Source organism: Notolepis coatsorum (assembly GCF_963971535.1).
Source record: "Notolepis coatsorum genome assembly, chromosome: 4".
Taxonomy (NCBI): domain Eukaryota; kingdom Metazoa; phylum Chordata; class Actinopteri; order Aulopiformes; family Paralepididae; genus Notolepis; species Notolepis coatsorum.
In genome coordinates, this window is record NC_140168.1 from 81,881,148 (window position 1) to 81,894,869 (window position 13,722).

General features: G+C 43.4%; 1 protein-coding gene across 1 annotated transcript in view; it reads right to left on the minus strand.

The window, feature by feature from the left end:
* Nucleotides 1-628: 628 nt before the first annotated feature.
* Nucleotides 629-13,722, minus strand: part of rnf139 (ring finger protein 139) — a 33,262-nt gene continuing 20,168 nt past the window's right edge. Inside the window, exons 5-6 of the mRNA XM_084312250.1 lie at nucleotides 12,432-12,683; nucleotides 629-4,482 (exon numbers count right to left, since the gene is read on the minus strand). Coding sequence (XP_084168376.1) covers nucleotides 3,700-4,482; nucleotides 12,432-12,683 — 1,035 coding nt within the window. The 3' untranslated portion in view covers nucleotides 629-3,699. The remainder of the gene's footprint in view (nucleotides 4,483-12,431; nucleotides 12,684-13,722) is intronic.

Consider the following 13,722-nt stretch of genomic DNA (forward strand, 5'->3'; position numbering starts at 1 on the left):
TTCTCTCATATGTACAGAGTACACAGAATTGTTTGAACTTGTAATCTCAACGAGAATGAATAAAGGTTTCAATCAATCAATCGGGCTAATTCTTTGTGAAAAAAAAACTATTCCCTATTTCTCTGGGACCCCCCTGGAACTCTCTCAAGGACCCATGGTGGTCCCCGGACCCCACTTTGAGAACCACTGATTTAGCAGATGCTTTTATCCAAGTCGATAGGAGGGCTACACCTCTGGTCTGGCAATGTATCAAAATATGGAATATCATACAATAAGTTCACTATTAAATCAATACCATGTTTTTTTTTTCATAGTTACATACCCGTTTATGTGGATATTCATTCGGCATGAGAATCGACGGATTGGATTAATTTACTGAGAAAACATTTGTGCAAAGATGAATCTTTATTTGGAAAGGTGGGTGAATCTTTTTAAAATGTACAAACCAAAAACAATATCAAAGATTATTTTATTTACATAAAACTCCTTTTAAAACAAAAGGCAAAAATTAACAGCTTTACCTTTTAAAAAGCTTTTCGGGAACTATCCAACCCAAAGAATCAAAATCCCCCCCCCCCCCCCCCCCCCCCCCAAAAAAAGAAAAAAGAAATTGCTTTAAAACCAGATTAGGCATCTTTATCCTTTTCTGATTAGCGTGAGTAATTCCTTGCCGTTTTACCAATGACAACAACACAGTGATGATCTCCAAGGAAACATTCAGCGGTTTGGACCTCTAGCTCCACTACCTACAATTTAAACAAATGACAAACAAATTGGGTCCGTACCCGTCAACTGGGAGACCCATCACGTGACCAAATAAATACGAGGTGATAGCGTTAGGGTGCGCTAGTTAGATCCTAAAGTCAGCACCAATCAGATGCAAGGCAGCAGATTCTTCAACCTTTTATTTATTTATAAATAGATAAAAGGAGGGTTATGTGATTTTTAAAAATCCCAGCATGTCAACATCATATTTCTGATTATGTCTCATGATACTCCCATGTTTATATGGATTATGTTTGCGCCACCAAAGGAAAGGTCAGTGAAAGGTCATAACTCGGGTGAACTCTGATATCATGGAACCTGCCAGAGTTTACCACTAGTATTTAACATTTGGTTGGCGGTTCGAATGAAACTTCATGGTGATAAAACTCTGGTGTTCTAGCACCTTTAAATTAGTTTTTACCGAGAAAAAGGACTCTACCCTTAAAACAACATCGATGAATATGAAAATAGGGCCCAAAATCCCGAACTTGCCCTTTTAACATTGTAGTCAAAACCCATTAAGACGCCCGGGCTGTGGAGGCCGGTGCCTTCAGTAATGAAATACTCAAAAGTGTTGCATATTGAGACCAAATAAAATCAAGCTCTCCTGTCGCTAACTTGTTGTGACTGAGCCGAGCCGGTGGCAGCGGAGGTGAGACGCGATGATGACAGATGATCGCTCAGAGCGGCGCTGTGGCTTGGCAGATGGGGTTGTGCAACAAAATGTACTTTTTCACGATTTATTCCGTAAAAAGCAGTTAAAGCTAGTTTCCCACGGCGAACAAAGGTTTCAAATGTATTGTTGTTTGAATGTCCACGTTTCTTTTTTCTAAAACAATCACTAGGGACTGTATTTTGTTTGTTTAAATAAGTGGTCTACGTGTTAAAATAATAGCTTTGATATAGAGTGTTTGGTCAGTAACATGGGTCCGCTCTGCAGTAAACAGAAAATACAAGTTCTGGTTTCCCTTCCCACTTAATCCAATCAGGAGAGAGAACTCCACACTGTAAAAATAGTCACACAAAAAAAATAAAAAAGAAATTAGTTTTAAACAAATGAAACAAGTAAAATAATCTACCAGTGAGCAAATTTGGCTTGGCAAGATTTCTGGAAATAAGTAAAAATATCTAGGGTTCTCTCTCCTGATAAAGTGGGAAGAGATACCAGAACATGTATTTTCCGTTTACTGCAGAGCGGAGGGGCTGGGAGACCCATGTTACTGACCAAACACTTGATCAGTGATGACTGTTGGAATGTAGAGCTATTTAAGACTTATTTACAGCACATTTATTATTTGTTTCATCATTCCTTCAACGAGGCAACGGTTACCCACGTAGATCTACCAGCAGCAGTTTAAGGGAAAGAAACAAAAAACAGACATTTCCAAAACCATTTGGATATTCATATTTGTCTGAATTTCCCCTCCTCCCCTTGAAAACAAAACGTGTACAAATTCCACCACATTCCCAGGTCTTCCCTCGCCTGTAGCGACCCTGAGCAATCATCGGTTTGATTTAACCGGCAAAACACAACAACAAACGGAACAGAAACATCCCCCTTACGTGAAGAGAAATGAGAAGTAGCCGTTAACCTGAACACTCAACTGAATACAACCTTTTCTCTTACTCCAAAAAGGGAAAAAGGTAACGTGTGTTTGTTTAATTATTACATGTACAATAACGTACATAATGTAAGCAAGGTCACACAAGAGACCAGTCGTAAGTAACGTTAAGAGGTATATCAGTGATTACAGTAGCGAGTCACTATTAAAAATCGGACAAACCTCTTTCTCTCGTTTGCGCAGAGCTCTTGAGCCCTCTCTTCGGTTCTCTCCACTTGCTCTTTTCCCCCTCTGCTCTTCCTTCTCCTTCTCTGCTTGCTCTTTTCCTTCTCCGCTTGCTCTTTTCCTTCTCCGCTTGCTATATTCCTTCTCCGCTTGCTCTATTCCTTCTCTGCTTGCTCTATTCCTTCTCTGCTTGCTCCATTTCAGGGAAACAGTAAGCACGCAACCTCCTTCCCTACAATCCATTGGTTTGTTGGTTGGGACCAATTCACACTCAATTCAAAATAGAAAATAATTACTTGCCGACGACTGTTCGTTCAGTCTCAGTTCGATTATCTCGGAGGACGGAAATGTCCACTTCCTACTAGAAAAATAAATAAAAAGAGGAGTCAACTTGGGTGTTCGTGGTCACAAACTCGGGTACGATTTCTCAAGCCTCGGTGTCATTTCAACATGGCCGCCCGCATCGCATAAGGGTGAGAAACTATATGAAATGTATAAGATTGTATGATCTTATTTTCAACTTAGTATGCTTTCAGACCAAACGGCATACCGATATAACTAAACGCAACACACAGTTCAGCGTGGGCGTCCATTTTTGTCAGACGACGTCGTGTGAATGCACGCAGGTCGGAGATGATGACGTCTCCCCACTTCCCACCTCTGACTGCAAATGAACGCAGCATAGTTTACTCGTCAACAGGGAGGATAAGGTTTCTTCCTGTATTTTATTTTTTTTTAATTAAGAAAATCCCACTTCCTGAATTGGTCCCAACCCTGCTGCAAACACAAATACAGTGAATTGCATCTTTAAGTCAGCCTCGTCATATTATCTAGTCAGCGGGCACACTCGCACACAAATGCATGCATACTCACATGCACGCGCACACACACACAGATTCAGAGCAGCAGTTACACTTTCCACAAGCCCTTTTAGAGCCAAACCCCAGTCGAAAGAAAAATTATCTAAAAACAAAAAGAGAAGTGATCTCCCCGACACGTTTTCTGTCTTTAGAACTAATATTAAAATGCTAAAGTTGATCCTTTCATTTTTTTTTTTTTTTTTTTTTTTTTTAATTTTTCTTAACTTAAATATAATAAAGATATATTTATTAAATCTTCTCTGCGTTTCTCTATAGATCTGCGACGCTCAGTCTCCGTTGGAGTCCGTGTCGTCGTTTATATAGTCCTCCTCTACGGGGGTCCCTCCGTTCAGAGTCCCCCACTCGTCCTCGTCGTACTCTATGCTGTCGTTGTCCTCCAGCAGGTCGCCTGCATCCAGCGCGCCCCCCTCCGCTCCCTCCGCCGCCACCGGCTCCCCGGCGAACTGTCCCCGGTGCTCCTCTCCCCCGTCCAGCTCTCCCCCGTCCTCCTCTCCCCCGTCCTCCTCCTGTCCGGCCGGCGCGGCGTAGCCCCCGTTGTTGTTGGAGAAGGTGGCGCGGCCCTGGCTCTCCTCCTCCACGTACACCTTCTGGTGGCACATGGGGCAGGTGTCCTGGATGTACAGCCACTTCCTCAGGCACAGCGCGTGGAAGTAGTGGTGGCAGGGCGTGACGCGTGCCGACGTGGCGAACTCCTGGTAGCAGATGGCGCACACGTCCTCGATGTCCCGGAGCTGGTGGCCGCGCACCTCCGACAGCGAGTTGATCTTCTTGACGGCGGTGCGCCGGTTGATGAAGGTCCTCCAGCCGTTGCGGGCCTGCAGGTAGATGTTGAAGTAGGCGTGCAGGCACATCATGCAGGCGCGGATCTTGCTGCCCGACTCGAACATCATGGTGTAGGCGCCGTTGCCGAACATGATGACTCCGAAGAGGAACTCCACGACGTTGCCCACGGAGCGCACGTAGTAGACGTAGTCGTCGAGCTTCTCCCACAGCACGTTGTAGAAGCCGTCGGCCATGAAGAAGCCGTACACCGTCAGGGACACCACCACCTGGCGGGGAGAGGGAGAGAGAGAGGGGTAGTAGTCAGTGGTAGTGAGCTATAACACAGAGGCCCTCTACAGGAAGGGACAGAGCAGGCTATTCTTCCTGAGGAGACTCGGGTCCTTCAATGTGTGCAATAGACTGCTGCAGTCATTCTACCAGTCTATAGTGGCCAGCGTCCTCTTCTATGCTGTGGCATGCTGGGGGGGGGGGGGGGGGGGGGGGGGGGGGGGCTACATCAACTCGAGGGACACCAACAAACTGAACAAGCTGGTGAGGAAGGCTAGCTCCGTGGTGGGAGTCGAGCTGGTCAGACTAGAGGTGGTGGCAGAGAGGGCGATGAGAAGGAAGCTGGCTGCTATCCCCTCCCACAACAGTGGGCAGGGACCGCTGCCAGACATCCAACTACAACTACTAGGAACCTAAAAAGGACAATAACACTACCTTATGCATACTGCACCTTATGTGAATAGTAATACTGTATATTTCAGTGAGTTAGTTAATTATATTGACTTGTTATATTGTTTACACTGCTCGTTTTCACTACCTGTACCTCCCCTCCCCCTCCCCCATGCTGCTATGATGCCTGAATTTCCCCAAGGGGATCAATAAAGGAATATCTTATTTTATAAACTATGAACAGGCTGCAGACCATCAGCGATATTATACCAGCACCTATGAAAGCAGTCAAGTGTATATTGTACAGTATGTGTATAGTATGTAGTGCTGCAGAGGCCGTCAGCCAAGAAGAGGTCAAGCTAGGGCTGTTCGATATGACAATACGTGAGATACATAAGAGAAAAATGTCTATCGCCGTTGTCACAGAAAAGCCGCAGAATTACTTTACATCAGTATTTAAATTAGAGGTGGGCATAGATTAATTTTTTTTAATCTAGATTAATCTATCTGCAATCCTGGATTTAATCTAGATTAATCTAGATTAAAATGTCTAAAAAAAAAATCTGCCGAAGCCATTCAAAATATGTGTGTTCTACCCAAATAATGACCAGAAGTAAGTCCTTACTTTTTCTTTCCTCATGTTTCTCAGGCCAGGTGGCCCATTACACCATAAGCCCATCTTCCGTTTCCAAAATGCATTACAGACTGTTTGAAAAAGCTGTTTTGCTATGATAATTGGTAATGAAATATCAAAATAATGTTCAATAAGATGTAGCCTACTTGTGTTTAATAAGTTGTTTTATTCAGAAGTTAACACAAATAAATAATATTACCAGTACAGTACAGTATCAATCAGTCCAATCTCTATTTCTCCTTCTTCCACCAGTCACTCAGGCAGACCAGCTTGTTTTATGTAGCGGTGTCTATAATATTTTTCCCGTTGGGTGCCAGACAGGGCCAAACCTGCCAATGCAAATCAACTGCTCCAGTGGAGTTGCTCAGTGGCCAATGGTGTCAACTGTGGTTGTACTGGGCAGCTCCCAGGTGTGAATGGAACTGTGTGAATGTGAAGCAGGGCGTTCCTGAAAAAGAGCATCTGTGCTCAGCGAACCTACCCTGGGTAAATAAAAGTAAAATGTAAAAAAAAAAAAAAAAAAAAAAAAATTAGATTAACTGCGTCAATTATATTATCGCGCGATACTAGTATCCCGTTAACGCAGCACGTTAACGCCGTTAACGGCCCAGCTCTAATTTAAATTCATTCCAGACATGTGGTGGAATAACAAACAAACAGAGGAGGGTGACACAGAACGAAACTCCCCACAATACAATACAGAACAGCTGCCCTGTGATAGAAATCAAGCACACCTCATCCCACTGTGCGCAGCAATACAAATGTCTCAACTTTTCAACCAAACACAGAGCATCCATCTTTTTATTGAATAAAAATGCACCAATCTGCTTTCGCGGACCATTGGAGGACACAGTTGTAGCCTACCTTATGTTTGTATTTACTTTCGCTTTTAGAAGCTCGTCAGTCATCCATTTTCACTCAACTCAAGCCGTGGTATTAATCCAATTTTACTTTATAAAGTGAATTATTGCTAATTCATCATAACCTACTCTGAAATAAAAATCTGTGCGGTAGAAAGAGATGCTGAGGTGAGAGATGTTTTCTGTGTGTGCATGCATTATTTTCATGTGTATTTAGTATGTGGTTATTTTGTGTGTTTTATTGAATTTACAGAAAACGTACTATATCGTGACATCGTTATTGTATTGAGATATGAAATCTTCCATATCGTGATACAAGACTTCCAAATCGCACAGCCCTACCGTCAGCGATACCACCACCACCTTGAGGAAGAGTCAGAGCGAAGGAAGAAGAGAGAAGGTGAAAGACGGTAGAAAACAGAGATAGAGTTTTCCGACTTGGCGTGGCTCGGCTGTGAGAACACACGGCGGCCATATTGTCCTGTGCCCTAGTTGTAGTTCCTTGTCTTGGCTTCCTGTAGTTCTTTGTCATTTCCCTCCCAGGTGTATCCATTTGTAATCAGCCCAGGTGTTCCTAGTTCTCGTCATCCCCTTGTGAATATCGGTTTTGTTCTCCCCTGTGTTCTGTGGCTGATCACCTGTCTGCACAGTCCTGTCCTTTGTTTGTTTGTTATCCTTTTATTGTATTCCTGCACCCTCAACGGTAATCATCATTAACTCATTGGATGCCAGTCACGCAGGGCTCGAAACTAACGATGTCCCGTCGTCACCTGGACGATCAAATATTGATTTGGGACGAACAGAAATCTTTGCCAGGACGCAAACGGGACGAAGAGGATTTTTTTTTCACAGGAAATGTCAATTAGCCGACTGTCAGTGTGCGCATATATTGCTGCCAAATGGTGCATGTCTCGTGCTGACTAAGTTGACAGAGTTCACTGAAGTCTAAACGTAGCGTGATTTGTCAAATCCAATGACAATGCCTCCCAACGCAGCGATACGCTAATCCAGCTGCAGCTCCTGCCCACCATTCTCATCAACAAACCACACTAGGTTCACTCGCTCTTCTCTCACAGCCACACTGCTGCTGCACGGCTTGCCCCTCCTCCCCCTCCCAGACGCATGGCATGTCAACAAACCACGGCAAAAGTCGACTGCATGAGCAGCTCAGAGCTCCTCTTTCAACATAACAAGCATTAAACAAAATGGCCCAGTCATCTATTCACTTTTGTTTAATACATGAGGCGTTGTCTAATGTTATCTAGCTACTGATAGATCCTGATATCAACATCACTGGCATTCGTTTGCGCAAGTGCTGGCTAGCGTTGGCTAACTAGCCATCGCTTGTGAGCTAACGTTAGCTACCGAGCTAACGTTACTGTTTAAACAAAACTACACAGTCAACTTTTTTGTTTAATACATGAGGCTAGGGGTGGACGGTATGGTCTAAAATTTATATCACGGTATAATTTGAAGCATAGACGGTAACGGTATATATCACGGTATCAGTGTTTCCGTTAGAATATTTTTTTTTGCCTGATAGGCAGGCTATATAAAGAATGACATCCTCAAGGCATGTAGATTTATAATATTTTTACTTAAAACTAGGCTACTTTTGCGTATAAAGTCATTATATTCCAAATAAAATAAGTCCCGAGTCGAGACTCCGTGCTGCTCCCATTGCAAACAGCGGGGCTGGATTTAGCTAGAAGCATATGTAGCTGCAGAGCCGCAGAGCCAGTGGCTCTTTCAGGTCGTTCAGCCGTTTGGTGGGGGGGCGCTGTTGAGCGGGCCTGTGACCAGACCTGAAAGAGCCACTGGCTCTGCGGCTCTGCAGCTGCATGCTATTTCGCAAATCCACTGCTGCAGCCGTCCTCCCGTCGTTATCATAACACTACACACATATCATAATGTTTACAGCAAACTGTAGTTGATCACCAGGTATGTTTTATTAACGTAGAATAATTCATATAAGAAAAACGATAGGTAAGATCTCTTACCTTTCTCCACTGGTTAAAAATGGCAGGAACTGAAATTGAAACTTGCTGTGCGCCGCGGTGATATGGGTTTATTATGAAATGACAATTGCGTGTTGACACGCCCAGTGCCCACTGCGCGAAGCCTCCTAAATAACTTTTTCCAGTTTGCACATATCTATTATCTATGACTAATTCGATCTATTTTTAGGGGCAAATGCGATTGAAATAGTCGCGCTGTGGTTACATGACGTCATTGCTATTTTAGAGCTGCCCTACCGGTTACACGGTATAGTCAAAATCCATACCGTAGAGCAAATTCATACCGTTTATACCGTATACCGTTTATACCGTCCACCCCTACATGAGGCGTTGTCTAACTGGCTAGCTACTGATAGCTCCTGATATCAACAAATGCGCATTTCAGTTTAAGAATGATAGGGATGCTCCATGCCGATCGATCGGCCAGCATGAGACCTCCGTTAGCTAGGTAGCTCACGTTAGAATAGAATAGAATAGAAATACTTTTATTATCCCGTGGGAAATTTGGCACTGCAAATCGCTCAACATTTAAACATTTAGACAGGACAGGTCACGAGTTAGAATAATAACACAAATCAAATCAAGTTGAGTAAAATAGAATAAAATGAAATAAAATATACAGAAATAAATACAGTAAAAATATGCTGAGCATGGGGGAAGCAGTGTAAACAATTTGTTCAATATAATTATAAATTAAATCTAACTAATTAAATCTAAATCTAGCTCACTGTTTTAACAAAATGACCCAGTAAACTAAATAGTTCACTTTATTTAATACATGATGCATTGTCTAACGTCATCTAGCGGGCTAGCAGTAGCTACAGATAACTCCTGATATCAATGTCTTATAACATAATTTACATTATTCGTTTTTGCAGCTGAACATTGGCTAATTAGCTATCATGCTCCATAACAACACTGCGAAGATGGCATGCTGAATGTGATTTGACCAAAGCAGAGTATACACACAGACAGTGTAGCTGTTTGCAGATAGCAAGCATTTTGACTTGTTGCGTGGTGGCAACAGGGAACTGCATTCAACAATACAACCCCTGAGTCTAAGGTAAGGACACATTTAAATCACAGAAGTGTAATGTTAGTCTATTGGAACTGTATGTTATCGACACGTTCTAGTTATAGCTGCGTATTATCTTTGTGCTTACAATAATCAAAAGTAGGGATGCACCGATATGAAAATTTGCCACCGATACCGATTGTTCCACTAACACAATCGGCCGATACCGATATTTGTGGAAAAAAAGTTTTTAAATTTTTTTTTGTAAATTTTTTTTTTGTAATATATATATATATATATTTTTTTTAATGAAACTACTGTATATTTGTGTTACAAATTGTGCTCACCGATATGAACATAGGCCTCTTTACTTACTTAAAAAAAGGAAACATCAAGAAATAGCACTATCTCTCTCCCAGTATGGTCTGCCGGGCTGCAGCTAGATACTAGTTCTCCCAGTATGGTCTACCGGGCTGCAGCTGGATAATTGTCTCAACCAGAGCTCTCAACCAATGAAATTTGGATTGACAGTCGATTCTGCCAATTACGTCACACACCGCTTGCACCCGCCTCTGCTGTTACCACCAATCGGCAAGCGCGTATACATTTTTTACTTCCGCTTTTGTCCGCCATTGATTTTGACGAGAGGTTTTCTACAACAACAACAGGCGGCGCGGCCGACGTTTAGCTTTTAGCTCCGGAGGATGACTAAACGAGACATAATGATTTTACTGCAACGAATGTTATAATAAAACAAAGCCTTTCTATACATGTGTCTCATTGAAAACTTTATTAACAGATTGCAGAATGGGTAAAACTCAGGGCTCTATGAGCAACGGAAGGAACTGAGCTAGTATGAACGAGTAATGCTGGCTAAGTTCGGGTAAATAATATGCTGATGTTATTGAACCTGTAACACTAACTATATAACGTTAATGCCACAAAACAAATGCCTTGTTAATCATTTATTTTTATCCACTTTTTCTCCCATTTTCTATATTTTCTCCCATCCCAATTTCGTATCATCCAATTTCAACCCTCCCCTGTCACGAACGCTGTTTCTTGCCTCCCACAAGCCGGCTGCAATGTGGACTAAGTCATACATAGCACAAGTCCCCTCCGGTACTTGAGGTAACAGCAGTCGCATCTTTTCACCTGCGCAGCTCGATCTCTGTGGCGAGGAGTAACGAGTAGGAGGCTCACGCTGACCCCCGACACTTCCTGATTCTACTGCACAGGCGCACCAACCGACCTGTAGGAGTCGCTGTCCACAACGCCCGATCCCCACCCATCAGTTTCCCACCCCCTAATACGGCCAATGTGTATTAGTACGGACGACCAGCTAAACTGAAAGCAATGTGGAGCGCTGGGATCGAACAGGCGATCCCAGCGTCTCCGCATTCGTGGCGAGCGCCTTGCCCACTACGCCACGTAGCCACCCATGCCTTGTTAATCATAAGTAGTAACTTTGATGCAGTAGCTTGTGTGTGTGGGGGACTGGGGATGGCGTTGTGCAGGTCACGAGTGAACTTTTTTTTGTCTTTTGACGCTACACAAATTGATGGATATTTATCGGCTACTGCCATCGGCACATTCGAGCTTATCGGCCGATAGGCCGATTGCAGTCAACAAGGCACTTATCGGCCGATACCGATACGCGACCGATACATCGGTGCACCCCTAATCAAAAGGTACGGTACAGTTGGTCTCACCCTCTGTGCCATTATCAGCACAAAATATGTCCCCATATGATCAAATCGACATTGATAGATTATATATATTAAAAACAATTTCGGACGGTTTACATTCACTTTGGGACGGTTAAAACTGTATTTCGGGACGGTTCTGGGACGGTGGTGAAAACAGTGAGTCTAGAGCCCTGCAGTCACGAGTATAGTCGGGTTAACTGGTCTTTTATTAGCGATATCCATTCATTTTCATCCATCCAACCTGATGTTATCGTTGGGAATGGGTCCGAGCTCTCAAAAGGGCAAATACCGCCGCCTATCGTCTCCCGGATGGTATTGCACATCATTGGATTGGATTGACTGGGACTGTGCATTCAAAAAAAAAGTCCGGTCCAGGTTTTCCTTCTCGGGCATGCAGTATCGTTATACCACATTGACTGAGGACACTTTGACCATCGTGGATTATGCGTTTTGGATATATAACGTTGGATCAATAAACGCGATCAATATTTGGAATGGCGATCAGGAATTAGATGAATCTTTTTGCAGGACATCAGATGTGAGGTAAGGACTATGTTACCAATCTTGGGTTAATCAGATGTTTTTTTCACAGCGATCACAATGTGTCTGTGTGTGTGCCGTTGGCGCCGACCAATGCACGGATAAGCGATTTTTCAGCCCGCTTCTGTATCGTGCATTATTTGAAAACTATTCATAAATCAGCCGAAAAATTACAACGTGTTTTGTGTATTCCACTAAAAGGCTATTATAGAGTCTCTCTGGAATTACTAGAAATCACCAAAACTATACTCCTATTCAAAACGGTATAAAACGGAAATGTGCCGATGAAAAAACAATCCGTTTTGTACATGTTGACTGCAAGCAACTCATTGATAAGCGACGGGTGTATTAGACCCATAGCCATAATTTAAGATATATTTTAAGCACTCGCAAATATCCCCGTCCTCCCATTGATTAAAGCGGTGGCCATCTAGACCTAATTTCCCAGAAGGGGCGTGGCGCTCAATGAGTTAAAAACAACTCTGTTACTTTTGGCTACCGTTTCACATTACGTTCCATTGATACCAGACGACGAGTATTTCTATGATAACCCTTTCACTACCACACGACAAAGGGTTAACCCTTTCACTGCGACAATACAGAAGGTTAACCCTTTCACTACCACACTAGAGAAGGTTAACCCTTTCACTACCACACGACAAAGGGTTAACCCTTTCACAACCACACTACAGACGGTTAACCCTTTCACTACCACACTACAGACGGCTAACCGTCTGTAGTGTGGTAGTGAAAGGGTTCATCGATGGTAACGTAACACCCACCTTGAGGCAGAGCTCCACGCAGAAGGCGGTGACGGCGAAGAGCCAGGTGTTGAGGGCGTAGTGGTGCCACAGGGCGTAGCTGAGCGCCACGGGCAGGAAGAAGAGCGCCAGGGACACCAGCAGCACAGGCAGGTGGCGCCGGAGGGAGGAGACGTGCGACGCGCTCAGGGCCATGAGCACGGGGTCGGTCATGCCATGGATGAAGTGCAGGATGGCCGTCAGCAGGAGACACATGTTCCGACTCAGACGTACCTGTCGGGTCAGGACACACAGGGGACTTTTATTTTGAAAAAAGTATTTTTCATTTATGTATGTACAGCTCTGTCACACTTACCGTAAATAAATTAAAGTTAATGATCCCCACCGGATGTATTTTAAACTCTTAAGATGTTTCTATATTGAATGACAATTAGTATAATAATAGGCTGTTTTTTCCATCAAAAATGTTAAATACATGACTTTATCACTTGATCTTGGCAGCATCTCTACTAGGGGTGTAAAGGTACACGTATCCGTACCAAACCGTTTCAGTGTGTAGTACGTACCGTACCGAACGGCTGTGTACCGAACGAATACAACAGTATGTTAACCACTAACGACCGCCCACCGGCCGTCTGTAGTGTAGTAGTGAAAGGGTTAACCGTCTGTAGTGTGGTTGTGAAAGGGTTAACCACCCTTTGTAGTGTGGTAGTGAAAGGGTTAACCTTCTGTATTGTCGCAGTGAAAGGTTTAACCCTTTCACAATCTAATATAATTATTATTATTATTATTTTTTAAATGTTTACAAGTCGATTAATTTCAATATAGTATATTCGTTACAAATATTATACAAGTATAATTACTACTGCAGTGCAGACTACATCACCCCCTGAGTGGAACATGGAAAGCCACTTTCCCCCACTGTACCAAAAACCCGTACCGAACCTCGACTTCAAAACCGAGGTACGTACCTAATCTCTACAGCTTTGCCCTCATTGAGATGCGAGGATCTACGAATATGCAAATTGGCAACAAGCTCCCATTGATATTTACCAGGAATTCCAAGTCGGCAGCTTATATTCTTTCAAGACGTGTCAATACCTACTCAGCTTTCTGTGTTTGCTGAAGATAAAGGGTGTCGAGTTGCCACATACTGGACCATGAGGTTCTGCCTATTAGTGACATCACACACTCAACTCAGGTTTCAGGGGAAGTGCAGAGAAGCTCCTCCCTCTCCAGGGGAAGAATGTGAAAAAAGACACTCTGGTGACAAGTTCTGCACAAATAACAATCTGTATAGTCAAAGACACGC